Source organism: Cladosporium halotolerans (assembly GCF_011745625.1).
Source record: "Cladosporium halotolerans strain TM138-S3 chromosome Unknown Sca71, whole genome shotgun sequence".
Lineage (NCBI taxonomy): Eukaryota > Fungi > Ascomycota > Dothideomycetes > Cladosporiales > Cladosporiaceae > Cladosporium > Cladosporium halotolerans.
Genome location: NW_027191522.1, coordinates 16,739 through 37,671, shown reverse-complemented (window position 1 = coordinate 37,671; position 20,933 = coordinate 16,739). Strand labels below are relative to the sequence as shown.

At 55.7% G+C, this 20,933-nt stretch overlaps 6 protein-coding genes across 6 annotated transcripts; 4 read left to right on the top strand and 2 right to left on the bottom strand.

Annotated features, from left to right (window-relative positions):
* Positions 1 to 3,748: 3,748 nt before the first annotated feature.
* WHR41_09257 (uncharacterized protein) lies at positions 3,749 to 5,206 on the top strand (the record flags this gene model as incomplete). Its single annotated transcript, XM_069377861.1, has 1 exon — positions 3,749 to 5,206. One exon carries the CDS (start codon positions 3,749 to 3,751, stop codon positions 5,204 to 5,206), a length of 1,458 nt encoding a protein of 485 aa, XP_069225181.1.
* A 3,991-nt stretch (positions 5,207 to 9,197) lies between these two features.
* On the top strand, positions 9,198 to 10,615 carry WHR41_09256 (uncharacterized protein). The gene is made up of 4 exons (XM_069377860.1): positions 9,198 to 9,456; positions 9,510 to 9,717; positions 9,780 to 9,961; positions 10,028 to 10,615. The coding sequence occupies exons 1-4, from the start codon at positions 9,224 to 9,226 to the stop codon at positions 10,281 to 10,283; spliced, it is 879 nt and encodes a 292-aa protein (XP_069225180.1). The 5' UTR covers positions 9,198 to 9,223; the 3' UTR covers positions 10,284 to 10,615.
* A 1,827-nt stretch (positions 10,616 to 12,442) lies between these two features.
* WHR41_09255 (uncharacterized protein) lies at positions 12,443 to 14,140 on the top strand (the record flags this gene model as incomplete). The annotated part of the gene is made up of 1 exon (XM_069377859.1): positions 12,443 to 14,140. One exon carries the CDS (start codon positions 12,443 to 12,445, stop codon positions 14,138 to 14,140), a length of 1,698 nt encoding a protein of 565 aa, XP_069225179.1.
* A 249-nt stretch (positions 14,141 to 14,389) lies between these two features.
* WHR41_09254 (uncharacterized protein) lies at positions 14,390 to 15,883 on the bottom strand (the record flags this gene model as incomplete). The annotated part of the gene is made up of 1 exon (XM_069377858.1): positions 14,390 to 15,883. The coding sequence occupies one exon, from the start codon at positions 15,881 to 15,883 to the stop codon at positions 14,390 to 14,392; it is 1,494 nt and encodes a 497-aa protein (XP_069225178.1).
* A 921-nt stretch (positions 15,884 to 16,804) lies between these two features.
* On the bottom strand, positions 16,805 to 18,451 carry WHR41_09253 (uncharacterized protein; the record flags this gene model as incomplete). The annotated part of the gene is made up of 1 exon (XM_069377857.1): positions 16,805 to 18,451. One exon carries the CDS (start codon positions 18,449 to 18,451, stop codon positions 16,805 to 16,807), a length of 1,647 nt encoding a protein of 548 aa, XP_069225185.1.
* Positions 18,452 to 18,708: 257 nt separating this feature from the next.
* Positions 18,709 to 20,164, top strand: WHR41_09252 (uncharacterized protein; the record flags this gene model as incomplete). The annotated part of the gene is made up of 2 exons (XM_069377856.1): positions 18,709 to 18,920; positions 18,987 to 20,164. The coding sequence occupies exons 1-2, from the start codon at positions 18,863 to 18,865 to the stop codon at positions 20,162 to 20,164; spliced, it is 1,236 nt and encodes a 411-aa protein (XP_069225184.1). The 5' UTR covers positions 18,709 to 18,862.
* Positions 20,165 to 20,933: the final 769 nt, after the last annotated feature.

Genomic DNA, 20,933 nt, shown 5'->3' with positions numbered 1-20,933 from the left:
CTGAATCTGATTATTCAGGTCCGAGCTCAATCAGGGACCTGATTGATTGATTACCTGATTGATTATCTGATTGAGAAAATCAAGATTCAAGATCTATGGTCGAGGCCCATTAACTTCGGCCATCTGAGACCGCCTGATCGTTTGATCCTCAACGGGCATCATCGAAGAGGCATCTTCTCGCAAAAACCAAGACATTGACACGCAGCGCGTCGAAGGGTACAAGACCGGTCTGTGAAAGAGAGGGATCGGATACCCAGAAAACACTTGGGCCGGGGTTTCGACTTTGTTCAGCAAGTCGAGCGGTACCGGCCATCTTATCGATGCTCGGTCCACCCACGGCCCATATCAATCTGCACCGGTCCGCGCTGATACCTTGCCTCCAGCAATTGCCGTTTACGGCTGTGGGAATTGGGGGCCGCTGGAGGCGAGGTATCACCCGGATCGACAGAGGAACTTATTTTGAGTTTCCTTCCGAAGACTAATGGTCTGAAACAGAACAGAGGGTTCCACAGTTTCCGATTGCTTTGCCAGAGCACAAAGTTGTTGAAACGTGCCGTCCGCCAATAAGACTGTGCCATCTCTCCTTTGGTATCAGCCAGGCGCCGACACGAGATCAACCCATCCTGGGCCGCTCCGGATACACACTCTCTTTCCTTAAGGCTCATGGACTGAGGGTTCTAGCCGAGCGGACATTCCTATTTTCTCGTGGCTATTCTTCTTGCTGCTGACCGCCTACTTCACGCGACCATCAAAGCGAACGTACACTGATACAATTGACAGCTCCTCTTTCAGGCTCGTATGTCCGGCCACCTCCCTGCAGGCACCCTTCTTGCCCGCCATTGTCTTTCGCGATCGATACGCGCGACTTCTCTCTCTTTCAATCATTCCCTCATCTTCCTCCTTCCCCATGGCGGGGTCGACTCGTCAGCAAGGCTATACCATCTTTCAATTGGTACTGCCGAGACGACGGCCCCAGATTGATCTCTCTTGACAATTTCACGCAGGATCGCCGCTCCGCAAGAACGCCCTCTTTCCTCAAGGCTCATGGACTGGGGGTACTAGCTTAGCGGACATTTCTTTTTCTTTGTTGTTTTTTTTCCCTGTTTTTTCCCTTGCTTCTTCTTCGTGTCGCGGACCGCTCACTTTACACTACCATGAAAGCGAACGTACACTGACATACTTGGCAGTTCCGACCCCGACATCACTCTCTCAAGGACGCCTGCCACAAAGACCTCTCATCCCCACCACCCCCCATCACATGTGAGCCTCCACCCCTCTTGCGCGCACCAAACATTCGATTCAGCGTCAGTCTGGACAATGGAAGGACCGTTGTTGTGCACTGTCAGAGTCCAATTGGCTTTGCACTACTACACGGTCCGAGATCAAAAGGGCGGTGGGAAGGGTACTGTCTTTGGGACTTTGCCTCAACACAGCCCGACATCCATTGCGCACAGCTCTGCTCTACGTGCTTCGGATGTCGCAACTTCGCTGACTTTTCTAGAGCCACAGCATTTCATCAACCCCTTCCTCATCATTTCCCCACCCAAGGGTCGTTCACCCGCGATCAGACTGGGGCACTGCCAGAGTCTCATTGGCCTTGCCTAAAAAGCGAACCCGACATCAACGTTGCTCGGTCGGACTCCTCGTACCTTTGGGCGCGCCTTGTGCGTCGGGGATGTTGCGATGTCTGATCGAGCATAAATTCCGCTCCCAATTCCGTACGCATACTTGTGCACGCGCGTTGGGGCTTGCTCCAACGCGCTGTCTCTACGCTGACTTGTCTCCCAGATTCATTTCTTTTCACACCCTCTTGGACTCTCTTATGGCTTTCGGTTATCATCGCTGGCCAACCTGGTATGTTCCCTTCTTCTCGATGCCGCATCCAGCAGTCGACGACCCCATCGACAAGTGGGCGGTTTATCGCGAGCATGCTCCTCTCCTCTATGAGCATGCTTGATTTGATACGCCCTAAATCAAGTCTTGCGCATTGCACACCTTCGCTTCGCTGGGATTTCCCAGCTGTGGAGCAAGGTTACTTAGTGCGCATACATCCATACACTTCTCCGACGCAACGTCGCATTGCTTTCGCTTCCGTTTTGTCGTGCGCTGACGTGTATACAGGATCTGGGCACGAACAGCAGCAGCAGCAGCAGCAGTAGCATCGGCAGCAGTAGCATCAGCAGCAGACCATCCACCCTCCGTTTCAGCGTCGCAATCACGCCGCTTACACCCCTCTACAAAAACTAGAATCCCTCTGGCCCTCCCCGTCGCCGCCACCGACCTGGCCACAAGGTATACTATACGCATCTTCTCACACTCCACAAACTGCACTGCACTTTCCCTCCAACACCCATCCCCCTACACTCCGATCGCCTTCCTCGCGAAAGCGCATTCAATGGCCAACGATCCACGGCGGCCCGCCGCACTCCCTTGTCTCGATGAGAGTGCGAGCGGCGCGTAGCCACGGCCAAGATCAAACAAAGCACGGCTGAAGCACCAGGCATCCTTGCTCCCTTTGGGAGCCTAGGGATGACTTGCAAAACGCGCCGTGTACATCTTTTCTTTTGGTTACGGATGGATTAGATGCGCTTTCCCAATTGAGAGCGCATGCAACGGCCAACGATCCAAGGCGGCCCGCCGCACTCTCTTGTCCCCGTGCAAGTGCGAGCGGCGCGCAGCCACGGCCAAGATCAAACCAAAGCGCGGCTTAGCAAGGGCTTTTTTTGGCGCTTTGCTTGAGCTAAGGCATCCTGTTCCGTCGGATACGGGTGGCTGGCGAAACGACCCACGCACATTACTTTACGTAGTTCTTATGTTGAATGGATTTTGCTCGTACATATTTCTCGCACCTCCTTCTTCTTTCCTTCTTTTGCCGCTGGTGCAGCGCTCAATGTGATTGCCTTTGGGTGAGTGTTGGCGGTGTGGAAGCTGCTATGTTTGCCGCCGCGCTGCGGGCAGTTCGTTCTTGCAAATCGCAAGCAGACTAACAACACTGCCAAACAATTAAGCCGTTTTATGTGTTGTGAGATCGCCTATAACATTCTTCGCCGACGATCTGCTTATCTTTGCTGGGGGCGCCACGAGAGCTTATCACGGCGCCTGCATGCGTTTGCTTGGCCGGGGGCTGCTCAGAGCCACGTTGGCTATCTAAGAGGTACTTTGGAACAGATTCACTACTGTTGCATCATGGAAACATTGCTATGTGCACCTTTATACGGGATAACAAGGCTTCATTAACCAGTGCAGTCAACAGGTGAGGTCGGGGCTATGCTGCAGCCGAGGCCGAGCATGGCGCCGGTTGCGGACGTGCAGCAGGCTGGGCTGGCCCTGGCTGGCCCTGGCTGCAGCGATAGCGGAGGCGGCCGGTCGCTGGCTTTGCCTCACCCAGCGACTGTGGGGAGACAAGTCAGCTTAGCAGCCTGAGGACAGCCGCCAAGCAAATGTCTGCGATTAGCTCAGAGCCGCCAGTAGCCGAGCGACGCAGTCCAGTCCCCATCGTCGACCAGAGCCACCGCGCCCGATTGCTGCGATTGGCACCCGCGGCATTGCAAAAAGCTATCAGTCCGGGGCCGAGCACCATGTCGCCCATATATTCGTGCGTGCCAGGTAGGAGTGTCTTCCTTTGTTGTCTCGCTATCTCCTCTGTCTCCAAGTCTCCCACCCCTCCACGGACTTTGGACCTGTCGCCCTTGGATAACTCCCTTTGGCTGGACAATACCCTCTGGCCGGACAATATACTCTGGCAATTATGAACACCGCAGTCCGCGTCCAGGCGCTCGAGAGCGCCTTCTCTGCCCTGCCCAAGCAGACCGCCTTCTGCTACGTCTCCGCCAGGCACGCTCACACAAAGGTCTCCCACCGCAGAGGCATCCACTCCTCGCCTCACAACGACCAGTCGGCCGCCTACCCCAACTTCAACTCTCCCAGCGCAAACGCTGCTGCCGCCAATGGCCCCTCCAAGGCTGAGGTCTCTGCCCTTGGCTTCCTCCCTCTCACCCAGATTCTGCGCTCCTACATGATCACCGCCGTCTCCTCTTCGCCGCGCCTTCTCGACGCATCTTCCGCCATCCTTCGCCGCATGCTCGAGAGCAAGAACTTCCTCTTCAGCCTCGAGAAGAACCCTCTGGCAAGAGCCCTGCTTTACCAGACCTTCTACAAGCAGTTCTGCGCTGGCTCCACGCCCGCACAGGTAAGCGCGACTTCCAAGCAGCTCCGCGAGCAAGGCTACGGTGGTGTTATCCTGGAGTACGCCCTGGAGGTCCTCAAGGACGCCGAAGGCGACGAGCTTAAGGATGTTGAGACCTGGCAGAAGGGCATGCTCGCCTCCGTCTCCATCGCTGAGGCCGGCGACTTCATCGGCCTGAAGTGGAGCGGCATGGGCCCCGCGGCTCTCCGCCTCTGCGCCGCGCAGAAAGACCCCAGCGAGGCCATGGACAAGGCCATGAAGCACGTCTGCAAGGCCGCTGCCGAGAAGGGCGTCTGCCTCCTCCCCTCCGCCGAAGAGAATTGGAACCTCCCCGGCTACCACGCTTGGACCCTCAACCTGCAGCGCATCTTCAACCGCGACGGCCAGACGGTCCTCTACAACACCTACCAGTGCTATCTCAAGTCCGCGCCCGCCACCCTCTCCCGCCACCTCGACATCGCCCGCGCCGAAGGCTTTACCCTGGGCGCCAAGCTCGTCCGCGGCGCCTACCTGTTCTCCGAAGAGCGCTCGCTCATCCACGACACCATCGAAGACACCCACGCCTGCTACGACGGCATGATGTCCGCTCTCATCCACCGCGACTACAACTCCGTCGTGCCGCCCACCTCCCCCGCCGCCGCCTCCGCCCCCTGGCCCGCCAGCCGCGTCGTCATCGCCTCGCACAACGCCAACACCGTCGGGCTCGCGCAGCGCCTGCGCCAGGAGCAGCTCGACCGCGGCGAGCCGCTGACGCCGCTCGTCTACGCGCAGCTGCAGGGCATGGCCGACGAGGTCTCCTGCTCGCTGCTCGCCGCCACCCGCCTGAGCGGCGGCGACGAGAGCAAGGTCAAGGAGCAGGTCGTCAAGTGCATCGCCTGGGGCAGCATGACCGAGTGCCTGAACTACCTGCTGCGCCGCGCTGCGGAGAACAAGGACGCCGCGTCGAGGACTTCGGACACGCGCAAGGCGATGGGCGCGGAGATCTGGAGGCGCATGAAGGCGTCTGTCGGCCTTGCTTGAGTGTCGATGGTGTTTTGTTGTTTGAGACGCGATTGATTGGTTACAGCGACGGCGTTCTTGGAGAGCATGATCATCTACGAAGGGGCCGCGCAGCAGCTGCTGCTGCTGCGGGATATGACATTTTGACACGAATCTTTTGACATCACCATTGGGGATTTAGCGAGCAATTTTCAGCACGGTTGGATGGACGGGGCTTTTCTTTTTCCTCAAACTGTACAGGCATGGGTGCATTTCTTACCACGAGCAGCAGAGAATCTGCCGGCGCAATTTCCATACACGTCACACATTATTATATAACAACCAATTACGAATGAACATTTCAAAACCACTCGTATTTCCCACACACCCTCCCTCTCCATTTCCCCTTCACCATCCACGACCCGACGTCCCCTCAAGCTCCCAGAGCCCTCAAATCCGCACGCACTAGAACCCGTTAGCGCGCAGCCTCCCTGCACAGAAAAGCCGAGCGGCTTTGAAGCCAGTGGAGCCCTGCGCGCCAGCCTTGTGGGGTCGGGGGGCGATTTGCTGCTGTAAGGGAAACTCAAAGTCCAGGCGGCTATTGTCGGACGACGTTGGCGCTGCTGGTGTTGGTGGGGAAGGGCTTTGAAGATCGCGTTCGGGCGCTCAGCGGTCGATTTTGGGGGAGGCGGCCGGAGGACGGGCTATCTGCGAGCGCTGGTGATGGGAGGAGGATGGGAGGAGACGACGGTGATGATGGGATTGGTGATGCGCTGATTGGAGGGCGGGCGGCTGGTCGCGTGCGGGTTTGGGAGTCGGAGCTGTGCAGTTGTCATGAAGACGTGTCTCTGGCTTTCGTCATTGTTGTCTCGCTGCTGCAAATTTGACGAAGGCCGTTGTCCCACTGCCAACTTGGCTGATGGACCTGCCGTCGCCCTTCCATCTTGCGCTATGCTGGCTCATCGCGACTGCGCTCCGCAGCCAGAGCAGGCCAGACCAGCCTTACTCCACCACAGGTCAGCAGACCTCATGACGCACGCGAGATCTCCTCCGCCCACCACTAGCGCGCACACTCTTCCAGCAAGAAAATTTAGGTTCTGTAATAAGGTATTTGTGAAGGCCCGGTCCGAAGCCGAGACGTCGGGAAATCGTGTAATCTCTGCCTTCTTGCCCTATCTTATCTTTCCAAGTCGCTCGGCCAGGAACGGCAATGCAGGTGCTGCGTTAGTGGCTTTGTGGAGTCTTTCCTTTTTCGTGGAGATCTCAGTAGACGGGAGATAGGCGTGCGTGCGCTTGGAGGACTGCCCGCGGCTGCCCGAGGTGTGATGACCCCAGACCTCGGGGATGGGGTTGCGGGTTGCGACAGGCGATGCTTTGGGGAGGAATCGGTGGTTTTGTGCAGATGGACTTGTCTTGTCATTCCGCTATCGGACAGGTGGTCTGCGTCGGTGCCGCTCTCGGGTGAATGCTAATGGAGGCGATGGTGTCTTCCGAGCTCTGGTCACTGCGGCCTGAGAATGAGGGCAGCGAAAGAATTGCTCCGCTCCTCGGAGATTGAAGCAAAATAGCCGAGCGCTTGTTGTAATGTGGCTTGCCGTTACCATGCTTTGGTCTTGAAGCTTCACGGGGGAGGTTCCAGGTATTGCCTTCTACAGCCTTGCAATTGGTTGCTAGGATTACCAAAGAGGGTTGCTGTCGTGCGGAATGGCTTGAACGATGATTGGCTCATCGCTATACTGGCTCCTTACACATAGATAGGGGACATTGTGATCCGCCTGTATTGCCAAAAACCGCCTACAGCTTTTGGCGTGACGACATCGAGCACAGCACTGGAGATGTCAGTCAATCCCCGTGTCTGTGATGGTGCCAGTGGGGAACAGTCTGGAAACGTGCGGTGTGGGCGAGACTTCGCAATCTCGCGAACTTGCATTCCTGTTGCCATGTTGTATCGGGCCGCATTCCGATCGAGAGCATCCAATCCTAGGTAGTGTCCTGAACGTCCCTCAGGCCGACGGTCGTCGCCCGGCCGACATGCACTTCTTTTGAGAGCTGAAATGGGTTCTCGCCCGTCCTTGTATGTGACGACGGTACAGTCACTGCCAATGTCGCGGATATCTTGACAAACATACTGTGACTGCGGAATTTGCTGCGAACTAGCATTAGCCGAGCTAAGATTGCATTCACTATCGAAGCTAGGTGCTGCAACCTTCTCTTGTTTGTAGACAGCTTTTGTAACACACTCTCTTCCACGACATCCAACATCTACTAGCACGCTACCTCCTTTTGGCTGCGACTGATTGCTGTTCTGGTGCTCGATCTGAAGGATCAAGGTATGCAACTGGTGGATGCTTTGGCAGACGCCTTATAGGACTTGTTCCGACATCGAGCGATGAGCACTGCTGGGCCCAGAACGGAGGATCGGCTGTGATTGTCATGGCTGTCATTTTGTGTTTCGGACACCGAGACCCTGCGCGCGAGCTGTACACGCTCTGGCTGTCGCTTCGTCGCCTTGGAATGGTGACTGTTCTTCGAATCCTGCGGATCACCAACCGTGTTAGCCATGGCTGTCGCTTCTTGGTATGACTTCTCGGTAGTCTCCGCTGTGCGATCAAGACAATCGTCATAGCTGCAAGTATCCGCTGCGCCAAATTTCTTCCCTGGAAGTCGTTTGCCGTGTTCTGAGCTGACATTGTCTCCCATGGGAGACACTGTCCCAGCTTTTGACCGTGAATATGATCGCCTTCTCTGGGAGGCATCGGTTTCTCTGTCAACTTCTCTTTTTGCCTTCTGCGGTAGGCAATCAGGTCTCTGGTGGTATCTCCTCTTCCGGTCTCAGCTCTGGCTTGAGGCCGTACTGGAGCAGCGTCCGCGAGCTGTGCTTCCCTGTGTCTGGCATGCTCTTATCTGCGAGCATGTCGCTAAGGTCTTGCCTTCTCTAGCACGCTGCGGTCTATCCATTGTCTCGCCTTGTAGTCCGGCCTTGGCCGACTCGAGCCTGACACTCATGCGGTATCTGGGGGTTTGATGATAGCGGCGTTTGTGATTCTTGTACGCGCCGGGTGGCTGCTCGGCGGGCGCGTCGGGCAGGGGCCTCTCTTGGGAGGCCGGTGGGACTTACGCAGGTCTCGAAGATGTTGTTGTTAGAGAGGCCGTTCGGCCTTCATACGAGGATCAGAGCGCGTTCCTCAACGACGGAGGACCACGCGCAGGAATCCGAGAAGCAAAACTGCGTTCAAGACTCTTGCGATCCAGCTTAGCGTGTCGATCTTGCTGGAGTCGTCGATGGGACTACTGAGAGCGAATTCTATGAGGACGTTGATTGCTGCGAGGATGATAATGGGGCGCATGGTTGCGGTCGATGGTACGGATTGCTGTCGTGTTGTTATGAAGGCAGAGATGAGCACAAGAGGTATGGCGATTTCGAAAAAGGTTTTTCGCTGTATCTACGATCAGAATGATATTTACCTGTGATCTGGAACTGAGATCGTGAACTAGTTTCACGTGCTCTGTCAAAGGAGCGAACGCTCATATCTGGATAAGCTTTGACCGGAACGAGGAATCACACAATCAACGCTCCATGAGGAAGTCAGAGTGTTTGAGACGCTCTATCTAATTGTAGGAAGATCCTATGATGATAAAAAACGTGGGTTGCCCAAGGGTAGTGTTGCGTCGCGTCGGCAGTCAGAGAAACGCGCCCATGTGGTGACTAGGGTAGGCCAAGCTGCCCTTCAACACTGACCGCCGCGGCCACCGGCTATCCCTCAGAGCTCCATCAAGGCCCCCTGCTCAACACAGAGGTCGTTACATTGAAGAGGTCCCTCGCATGGCTCACGGTTGCTCAGAAGGGCAGGGCAATGCACGAATAGTCTCTCGACCAGTAAGCCTCACTTGTAGATCTGGCCTGGCCTCACACTGCTTCACCCGTCACAGGCTTGTGAAGCTCCTTCCACATGTCACGAGGAAGGCAAGCGTCTTGGCGGCTGCCTGCTTTAATTCCACCGCCTCCGCTTCTTCTCTTTCTCTTCCTCTCTCCCCAACCTCTTCACTCACTCACTCACCATGATCACACACATCTACAACAACAACAACAACAACACCACACTGCACACCATGCTCACACAAACACACTCCCACTGCAGAGCATCGTCGCGGTCTCGTCACTTGACGGCCGCAGAAGCAAGACCAAGGACCTCACTTCCACTCAGCGTGGCTCACCAGCAGCTTCCTTGCAGTGAACGACAAGTCACCACGCACGACACTGCACGAACGTGGCATCTCCTGCAGAGGCTACGGTAAGTATTCTCACACCTCCACCTCGACAACGCTTGCTCACTCACAACGTCAGTGATCCCGAGCGGAGCTCCATCAGCGACGCCAGCCGCCGATCGCCTGCTCATACCGTCATCGAGCACACAACGACCAAGACGGCCGCCATCCATACACAGCGTACCAAAGCATCAAGCATTATCGTCATCCACATCATAAGCGTGTCTACACCCCATCAGCAGACCTTGCTGCTCATCATGCACATCGCTTCGGCGGCGCGCCCGACGGTACGCATCCTCTCTCAACCCTCCCTGTCCTGATTCGTCCACATACTGACTGAGTCTCGCAGTTCACTTCGTCAAAAGCGTCACAAGTTGCAAAGACATTGCCGTTTGGCCCAGCATGCCTCTCATCGCGATCTGCCTTCCGCCGGCGGCCACCAAGGCCCTGGAAGCCGCCGCTGAATAGATCGACATCCAAGTGGAGAGTAGGAACGGTTCCATGGCAGCCCGCCTCACCCTGGACGCATTGGTGAGTCCCAATATCTCGCTCCAACCTTGCTACTCCGATCAGACACTGACTTCGTTATTCTTTTAGTCTTCTGGGCCCCCCAACAAGGGACTGGAGCGTTCCGTTGCAGCCGGACGCACGGTTGGTGGAAGGGCTGGTCGCCCCGGCGGCCAGCGTGGTGGAGGTGATTGTGGCACCGCTCCTGGCAAAGTGGTGGCCACCATCGCAGAAGTTATCGCTTCTGTGGTCGGTGGTCATCATGGAGCCGGAGCAGCAACACCAGCCCATAACTTCCTCACACAAACCCTCCACCTACCGTGCGCTGCCGCGGAATGCAGGGTGATGCGGAGGGGCTGGAGGAGGCGGTCACCCTGTTGCTCTTCACTTCGGAGAGTGCCGGCTCTTCGCAAGTGAAGAGCAACAATAGCGCTCGTCCGGAAGAGGAGGAGCGTGCCAGCGTGGAGTTCGAACTGAGGGATGAAGACCCTTCGGATGATGAACCGCACGCTGGCACGCTCCTCTTTTTGTCTGGCGAGCGGACCACCTCGAGTACATGGAGAGCGTCTCGCGTCTCAATCTGGAGAAGGCCACAACCTCTGTTTCATCGAACCTTGCAGAACCGTTGTGTAGCTGTGTATTAGATAGACCCATACAATCCAAGCTGATCTCGCCCTCCTCTGTTCCGTAACAATCTCTCTTCAAGCATCTCTGTAGTGCCTGTATCAAGCCGATGGTGACGGTAATAGGTGAATCCGTGGTCATTGTCGCCACCAGCCGACCCCTGGTCACCTGACACACCTCGCAGCAGCAGATTGGGGGTTAGAGGATTAATGAGTACCTATATGTAACGTCGAGAGGGTCATTACCTCAGGAACCGTTACTACTCTCCAAAGGCGGGTAGTAACGGTTCCGTCACTTTTTGTGCGCGCCGTGTTCGATGGTTCGAATCCCCTCGCACGCTTTGTCAAGTACATCACTTTTTGACGTAGATCAACCAAAATTGTACATGACATTTCTATTACGCGTGAGACACACGGCGCATCATTGTTCTTATAGAGTCTATGTCATCGTCCGTTTACTCATCATCGCCCCTTCTAGATGAGATATTGGTATCTTTCTGCAAAATGTTACACATACCACTCGGCAACGAACGCCGTGGCGCCGCGCGAGTTCATGCGTAAGACCCGAAAGTATACGCCCTAGATCCAAATGGTTCAATGGTTATTTGTGGCTCATTGAAGACTGATGACCGATCAGTGCTTGCCTTTGTCGTCCTTCGCTTTGGGCATAATGCTCTCGTCGATGTGGTCATAACGCCATATCCGGCCCTTGTTCCTTTGGTCAGCGATAAGCTGAATGCTTAAACTTGGCAGTGAATGATCGCACCGTGGATTTGTAGTGCCTAACGGGCCGGTCGTAGATATAATCCACCCTGTTTTCCTCTTGATTGATCTATATTTGTAAACCTCTGTGGTTTCTGACTCTAGCTTTTACCATACTGCGGGACTCAACTCCGTTCTCAAAAATTTGTGCCAGGGGCAAAGTATACCCGTATTTGTTCAAATGGACCGGCATCGCTACCCTCCTGCTCTTTTGACTTTGGTATGCGATGGTCTGCCCAAAAAACCCAGTAGAAGCGACATTTGCCAACGGTAGATTACAATCAGAACAGTCTGGACAATCCTCAATTATCTGATCCGTCTTGGTAACTATCAATACATTTCCGCATATCTTGGAGCGAGTTCAATGGAAAAAAATGTTGTTGAAGGCTTCCCTCGGTGCTTTCCATAGGTTTCCTTTGCTACAGCAAGCGATTTAGCTGTCAGGGAATTTGCTTGCCGCTCAAATGTTTACACTGGCGACATAAACTAAAGTGTGGTCATTGCGAAGTAGGGCTTTGCTTGGAAGGATGAACAAGCTTATTTTGCAACGTAATTCCCTTCTGGCAAATTTCATTCGCTCGACGTCTCCCAGGAACGCGTGATCCACGAGCCGTTTGCCAACACACAATGCGAGGCCAGAGCAACCCACACCTTGTGGGTAAAGCTTTAGCCTATGCATGCGGTCGATAATTCCCTCATATAGCAGCCAAGAAATCTTCTTGCACGCTAAGACGCAACGTGGCTGGCGTCTTGAATCGCGTTGCAGGTTTGCAAGCGGAGAAAACGGGGCATGACCGAAACGACCACGCTGCAATTCTCCGCACATGCCCCGCACAACAATCTCCAAACCCTGCCCAAGATCGTCCATGCACGGGGTAGACTCTGTCTTCGTCAGTCCCATGACTCTCAACGGTGGGAAAGCTTGACGGTTTTCGGCAGATCATCCATTACACCAGCCGTCCTCGGCTACTGGCCCCCTCGCGATGACGTTCACGGCCCGCGCCCCTCGGTGTCGACATCCACACTCTTACGCCAGCATGGTTGTTATATAAGAAAGGACAGACAGCCTGCTTCTACAGACTTGTCCACGCCTTCTCAGCCCGCCTGCTCCCTTCCCAACATGCTCACCATCTTTGCGAGTCTGCTGGCAGCTGCCAGTGCGGCTCCCAGCTACCGTCGTCAAGCATCTTATGGGGGCGGCGCTCCTACTGTCGACGTGAAGAACGGCACCATCTCTGGCATTCATTCGTCTACCTACAATGAGGACTACTTCCTGGGCATTCCATACGCCCAGCCTCCGGTAAACGGTCTTCGATTCCGCAACCCGCAATCTTTGAACACCACCTACAACAGCACTTACGAGGCCACCGAGTACGCGTCCTCTTGCGTCGGTTATGGCGGTGACCAGCTCGGCTACCCCGTTTCGGAAGACTGCCTGTACCTGAACGTGGTCCGACCTTCTGGCTACGAAGACCAAGAGCTGCCCATTGGCCTGTGGATTCACGGTGGCGGCCTCCGCATGGGTGGCAGCCGTGATGCTCGCTACAACCTCTCTTTCATTGTCGAGAATGGTGTGAAGATCGGCAAGCCTTTCATTGGCGTTTCCATCAATTACCGCCTCCAGGGCTGGGGTCTGCTGGCTTCTGAGCAGGTCACTGGCAGCGGCAACACCAACATTGCTCTTAGAGATCAGCGCCTTGCCCTTCACTGGGTACAAGAGAATATTGGTGCCTTTGGTGGCGACCCAACCAAGGTCACCATTTGGGGAGAGTCTGCTGGCGCCGCTTCCGTCGGCTGGCACCTACTTGCATACAACGGCCGCGACGATGGACTTTTCAGAGCAGGCATCATGCAGTCAGGCAATCCTGTCGCCTACAACAGCTATCGCTCCGAGATTGATTACCAGCCCGGCTACGATGCATTGGTAAATTCAACCGGCTGCGGCAATGCCACTGATACTCTTGACTGCCTTCGCTATGCTCCATACGAGCAAGTCAACAACTTCTTCAATTCGACCGAAGGCGGCAACTGGAACGTCATTGTCGATGGCGACTTCGTCCAACGATGGGGAAGTCTCCAGCTCGAAGAGGGCGACTTTGTCAAGGTTCCTATCATTTCTGGTGCAAACACTGACGAGGGCACCGCCTTTGGCCCTCGCGGCATCGACACCGAGCAGGACTTTGCGGAGACCCTCACTGACCCAGAGAGTTCCGTGATCTTGCCAGAGCATTTCGTTCCGGAAGCGCTGGAGGCTTACCCCAACACGCCCGACTACTGGGTGCCGCCCGTTGAGGAGATCGGCAACTACACATACCCTGGCCAAGCTCAATACCGCCGCAGCGCAGCCTACTGGGGCGATGCTCTGATGAATGCGAACCGCCGCGGTGCATGCGAGACTTGGACCGCGAACGGCGTTGACGCCTGGAGCTACCGCTTCAACACCATCCCCAACGGCATTCCCTTCACGACCGGCGTCACGCACTTTCAAGAAGTCGCTTTCGTCTTCGACAACACCCAGGGTCTGGGCTATGGCCCGCTCTGGGGTACCGTCAACCCGTACGCGAACAAATCTCAGTCCTACCAGGACCTCGGCTTCCTGATGAGCACCAGCTGGGCCTCGTTCATTCACGACTTGGACCCGAACGGTTACAAGGGCAGGAACTCATCCACGCCCGAGTGGCCTGTATACTCCAACTCCGAGCCGCAGAACATTGTCTTCGACACCAACGTCACTGGCAATGCGTTCAACGAGGACGACACTTGGCGCAAGGAGGGCATTCAGTTTATCTTGGATCACGCTGTTGCGTATAAGAGGTAGACTGGCCCGCCAAAAACAAAAGCAGGATTTCTTGAAACTTATTAGATAGATCCTCAATGCAAGAGTTTCCATCACCTCGTTCTAAGAGCGATGTGCATGCGCTCGTTTTGAAACACAAGTGACGTGAGGTCATCGCAAATGTACTATTTCTCACCGTTGCTGGTTACTTTTGTCGATCTACCGTCGCCTCCATGCCAGTCAATCGATCCAACTCCAGCGAGAGCGAATACTCTAAACATGCTCACCCCTTTAACGGCTTCCCGGCAGAGGGAACACAGCCGGACTCTTTTTGCCATCCCTGCCAACAGCCCGGATACCGAACTGCATCACATCCTTGGGCAGATCAACTGTGACATTGCCCACGTTGCCCACATCGAGCGCGTGGCTCCATTGCAGAGCACCACTGACCCTCCAAACGAGCTCATACCCAGCAACCAGCGGATCACCACCGGTGACCCACGAGAAAGCGCTCAAATTGTTCACGATCTCCAGCGGCGTGTCCTCATCCGCAGCCGGGATACCAATCTGCTGCGAGATCGTGACGTTCCTCGGCATAGCCGGCGCGTTGGCCGCCGCCCACATGGTCGCCAGGTTCGTCTTGGCGACGCGCGAGGTGTAGTCAAAGTCGACGAACTCGACCGTGTCACCGTACTGCGTGCCGTTGTCGAGCCGCACGTTCTGGTGCTGGTGCTTGTAGTCCTCCACAGCCTCGGTGAAGCGCACGGCGGGGAAGCCCTGCTCGATGAAGGACTGGTGGTCGCCGCCGCGCAGGTAGCGGTCCGGCCGGTAGATGAGGGCGACCTGCATGTCGAGGTCTTTGGAGGCGCCTGCGGCGACCTCGGCGATGAAGCGGCCCAGGTTGCGCGCGGGGGAGTCGTTTTCGCCGCCGATGATGCCGATTTGTCGGTCTTCGGCGGCGGTCGAGGCGTTGGGGTATAGGATGCTGGCGCCGAAGAGGCGGATCGTGTAGTCGTTGATGGGGCTGAAGGGTTGGAAGGAGCCGCTGCCGACGATGTCGTTGTTCCAGTTGCCTTCGACGTTGTAGCCTTGCTGCTTGAGGGTCTTTGCGAGGTTGTCTGATCCGTAGAGGCCTTGCTCCTCGCCGGCGACTGCGGCGAAGATCATGGTGGCTCTGGGCTTGAGCTTGGCGCAAATGCGGGCCATCTCCATCACCACAGCGACTCCGGAAGCATCATCGTCCGCACCAGGGGCGTCACCAGTGTAGTCGTTTACGTCAAGGCGACGGCTGTCATAGTGGCCTGTCACGACGTAAACTCTGTTCGGGTCAGTAGTGCCGTTGACCTGGGCCACCACGTTGGTGATGTTGACAGGGAACAAGATCCTGCTTGCCACCGGCTGGATGTAAGAGTTGAAGTATACGTCCATGTTACCACCGGACTCAGCAGCGTAGCCTTGCATCTCCTTGTAGATCCAGTCCCTGGCCGCGCCGATGCCGCGTGTGCTGGAGTTCTGAATCGAAAGCGTGTGCCTTGTTCCGAAGTCCGCAAGCTTGGTTACGGTGTCCTCAACGCGCTTCTGGTCGACCTGGGCGACAATATCGCGAGTCAATTTGTCCGGCCTCTGAGGCTGGATTTCCTTTCCAAGATCCGTGGGCGGCCAGCTTGCCTCCGGTGCGAATCCCCATGGCTCCGAAGGCCCGTAGAGACTACCCGGTAGACCTCGCCATGCCTGAGCGCTGGCGAAGCTCAGCAGAGTACTGATAGCGGCGGCTTTGACGAACATTATGGGTTAGTAATTAGATAGTCGGAGGTAGACAGCTCCCAGGATCGTGCAGCGAGCGCCGCAAGCTTTGTAGGAGTGCAGAGAAGCGAGAGAAGTGCGGCCTGTGGACAAGGATAAGCCCATCGCAAGATCACCTACCTTCTTCAGCGAAGTCTTGACCAAGAATCTACTTGCCTTGGTCAACACGGCATCTCAGCGAACGATTTGCAGCAAACGCGCCGCCTGCTTGAACACTAGCGTCAGGCCAGCCGGCGGACCAATGGCAAAGCACCATTTACATGAATGATGACATTCCAGGAATACTTCCGCTTAGATTTGAGGCTGTACAAGCATTGCGGTATCATCCGCTCGGCATCGCGGCTTGGTGGTTTGGTTTCTATGAGAATTTGGAGAGCGATCAGCGGGGTTTGCCCAGCCTGCCACGAGCGAGCTTCCTGAGTAGGAAGGAGACAAGAGATAAGCAACGATGTCGATCCGGCACCTGGATCGTTTACAAATGTCATGGTTGAAGTAGGCATAAAGTAAGTGCGACAGCATTTAGGAATGCAAAAAACGGAATATCAGACTTATGAAGCCTCGGTTGTTGAAAGGCCCGCGTGGTGCAACGTGCAGTCCACGTGCCTCAGCGGATCCATACCTGTTTCGAACTTTATTAGTCAGGCATTCAGTTTGGTTTCGAGGTGACATTTATTTGGGCGATTGCTGTCTGGATTCATGTATAATGGCAATTGGCATTGTATTTATCTCGCAGTAAGACCCGGTTTGGGCTACTCCTTTTAGAAGACCTTGCACCTATCCGGCCTATTTCCATCATGTCCTCACAGTTAGCCTTTTGTGATTTTCCCACCACCGATAATCTGTAATGCCTTATTCATACGAAAAGCAACACCGAGCGCCACGCTGAATCAAACCCACTCGTGCCTATCTCAGCTCGCCTCTTCCAGCTGGGTCCCTTTCTTTCTGTCTTCGGTCCTTTTCTGCTCGATTGTGCTTCCTGTCCTCATCGATCTCATCGGTGATGCTCTCCACCATGCTCCTTCTCGGAAGCTGATCCATCTGCACCCATGGAGAATTTGCGACGTAGCGGAGATCCCAGTCGATCTTCTTCACCATGTTCTCCAGGTCAGAATTACTGCAGTAGTTCGGGTGCGAGCGAACGAAAGCTGGGAACAGTTTCCCGTCGCCATGACCACGGCCTTGGAAGGCTTCGGGTCTGGGGATGAAGTCGAGCGGGATGGCGTCTGGGAGCTCGTTGTCAGTGGCGAGTGCTGTTTCGTGGCACCACGCCCTGGCTACGTTGCGTGCAGTGTATCCTCCGCCGCCAAGGAGGAGCAGAGGCACGTTCAGCGACTTGACGAAGCGCACGCATTCGCCGTGCTGCTTGATGTTGATATTGAACTGGCCAAGACGGTCGCCGCCGAGAGAGTCGGCGCCGCACTGCAGGACAATTGCTGACGGGTTGAAGGCCTTCACCGCCTGCCCTACCACAGAGGTGAACAGATAATTGTATTGGCGATCATCAATGCCGGAGCTGATCGGTACGTTCAGAGCGAAGTGCTCGCCGTGTGTCGACCGCAAGCCAATGTCTGTAATATCTCCAGTACCCGGGAAGAACTTATGTCCCGTGTCGTCGTAGGTGCCAAAGCGGTGGAAGCTGAGTGTCATTACTCTGGGCTGTCTTTGGAAGGCTTCTTCGACTCCGTCGCCGTGATGTACGTCAATGTCAATGTAGAGAACTCTAGGCCAGACTTTGAGCATCTCGAGAATGGATAGCACAATGTCATTGATGTAGCAGAAGCCAGAAGCTTCGGATTTGTGAGCGTGATGGAGGCCGCCTGACCAGTTGACTGCAATGTCGCTCTGTCCTGTCGTGAGTTGGTGACTTGCTGCCAGAGTGGCGCCTGTGTACAGGAAGAGGTATGTGCTCATGTCGGCAAAAACAGGACAATCAGCGCCAGGTGAAGTGGAGAGATTGTAAGGCCCAAGATAGACACTATCTGCGTCGTGGGGAGGTGGCACTGCTTTTGCGAACTTCGGGTTCTGGCAGAGGCGGTCGAATGTCTCTGGTGCGACTTCGGAGAGAAAGTCGACGTAGTCCGGGTCATGGAAGGCGCAGACTTGTTCTTTCGAGGCCGGGAGCGCTTCGTGTGTGTCCATAGCGTATTGCAGGCCGTAGCCAAGAATGAGGTGCTTTGCGAGTGTGAGCCGCCAAGGCTTCATGGGATGTGTCCTGCCGAAATGCATGTCTTCCACTGTGCTGTTGTAATGGTATGAGACTTTGTAGCCTTTGGGTCGCGCAATGCCGTTGTCCTCCACCTGCTGCATGATCTTGCGGTTGAGCTGCTCATCTTGCCAGCGCAGCTCGTCATCTTCTGTCATCGGAGGTGTCTCAATTCGCGGTGGTCTGCCATCGCATGTGTAGTCGTCTCCATTCGCGTATCCGTCATCGTGGGTGTGACCGTTCACCGGCGTTCGTGAACCGCTGCCAGGCGAGGGCCGGTTCGGAGGGGACCATTGCTGTACTATCGAAGCCTGAACGTCGGCGCGAGGGTTGTTTGAGCCTGCCATTTTAGCGACAGCCGCATGCTATGCGGCGTCACAATGGCTGTTTCGTATGGATGTTGCTGGTGTTATGCGACAGAATGCGCCAGTTCGTCCTCCCGCCATCTTCATGCGCTGCGGCTGGAATCCGGAGCCGAGCACGCCGAGCATGCGGCTCTGCGGGAGCGGAGGGTGGCGCCGGGCGGCAGATCCGCGCGGAGCTTAGCGCGACTGTTCGGACATCGCCCTTCGCTTTCTGGATATGAGCCTGTTCGCGGCGCGCATGTTCCACATCCATCGATCTCCATCACTATACCCCGGCGATCGCACTCAGACCCTACAGGCGCTGCGGTTAAGCGGAGTTTTAAGAATTTGCGCAGGCTCTAGCGAGGCTTTGGCCGGTCACGTTCCCAGCGGTCGTCGCAAAGTGTCGCAATCATGAGTCTCCACATGCCAGAGGATGCCGCGTCGGTGCTCGAACAGTTCATGCATGATGGTAGGTCTTTTCTTCCCTCGTGACTGTCTTGCTTGCGCGTTGGTGTGGTGCTAATAAAAAGTCCAGTGGCAAATACTCCAGCTGAAGTGACACATTTGCTTGAAGAAATCCAGGCGAAAGACCAGCAAATCTTAGCTTACAAGGACGAGATCAACAAGCGCGATGCTGCACTTCAGAAGTGGGTGCGGTTGAACGGTGGCCACGTGCAGAACCCTAAGGAAGAAGCCTTCTCCAAGACCATCAACGATTGCTTCGACAAGTGCGAAATCTTGCAGGCGGAAAAGTGCGGCCTGAGCGAGAAGGCTCTGATAGTATTGGAGCGCCAAATCAAGAGGCTCGATGTCGGCCTACGCCATCTGACTATTCGTGAGGAGTTTCCTGCCGACTGGAATGGTCCAAGCATGCTTTCTGGTAGTGCAACGGGTGTATCGACGCCTGTCGGAAGTGGCCCTCTTCAAAGCATCTCTGGCAATATCGGATCTCTTGGAGGAACGGCAAACATCGCGAATGCTGCACAGCTGCGTATGGCCCAATCTTCTGCTGGAGCTCGTGCTGGTGGGACGCAAACTCCTGTGAGCGCTCCTCGGTCTGTTCGTGAGGGCAGCAGTGAGGCAAACAAGCGACGACGCCCAAACGAGATCCAGCTGCCTAAAGGTCCCAGCAATCTCAAACCGCCGACTGCCGCAGGCACGCCCAAGGCCACGACTCCTGGTCCGGCGACAAGCTCTTCGCGCGCTGGTTCTGCTCAGCCTTCGAGGCCTCCTGCAAACACAAAGAAGGTTCCAGCCGGTGCTGCTCCAAACCGTAAACCGGTTCCTGGTACCAACTCTCGTACGGGCAAACGTTCTGGTCGGACAAGCAGTAAGGTGAAGGGCGATCGTAGGCGTCAACTTGCTCGTGCTGGCAGAGATGGAACCCCGAGCACCAATGCTTCCGTGACCGACAGCGAAGACGGATCCGCTTCTCCGACGCCTTCTTCTCTTGCGCGTACTCAGGCTGATGGCGCTGGTGATCGTGGCTCTGATGTCGAAGGAGAGGAGGATCTTGATGAGGGCGAGGACACAACCCTGTATTGCTTCTGTCAGAAAGTTTCTTTTGGAGACATGGTTGGCTGCGACAATGACAATTGCAAGTATCAGTGGTTCCACTGGGGATGCGTGGGGCTCAAGAACGAGCCTGCAGGGGAGTGGTTGTGTCCGGAGTGTAGGAAATTGCCCAAAGGAGATTTGGCAGTGAGCAAGTAGGGATTGCGACGGATGAGATACGACTGAATGCAATTATTGGCCCTTATCCCTTCTGGCTCTCCATTGTGGACGCGTTTGCGATGGACTTCGCCTAGCTGCCTTTGACAACCAGGAGTGGAAGTCCCGAATCGATGTAACACAGCCGGAAGACATCCGTCGACAATCCAGATGCTCAAACAGCACAAAACCAGTCCCGTCGGAGGATCATCGTCCTTGGGGAAACCGTCGTTGGCAACGCGTTTGGCTCCGATGCTCGCAGGGCGTTCTGAGCATTGCCGCCATTCGGGGTCCGCCAGTCCGCTCGCCGTGGATGATACCACCGTTTCCTCGTCGTGCATCCAGCTCTTGATTATGCTTGTCTCATTGATGCAAACATTCTGGTAGTCTTCTCAAGATAGGGGATAGGAGGCCATGTATGGGCGTAAAGACGAGAAAGAAAATGGATACGTACGATCACCACCTTTCGTGCTTGAGGTTGTTCCGCCCCTCCTTGCGGAACACGACGAGCTGTGTTGCGGCCCAATCTGTCCGCCGCTCAAGCACCTCCAGCGCAGTCGTGGGATCGAAGTCCGAGGCCGGCGGCATCGCGCTGTACTCGTACTCGGATCCTCTCACCCAATCCCGGAAGTGGACGTGAGTCCACCATGTGGGTCTCATCTGTAAGACCCTGCGCGCGATGCCATGCAAGTTGGCAACCTCTTCAGCCAACAGCGCGCAACCGCTTGCAAAGCTGCACGCGCTGTCTCTTGCGGCTGATGCTACCTGCAGC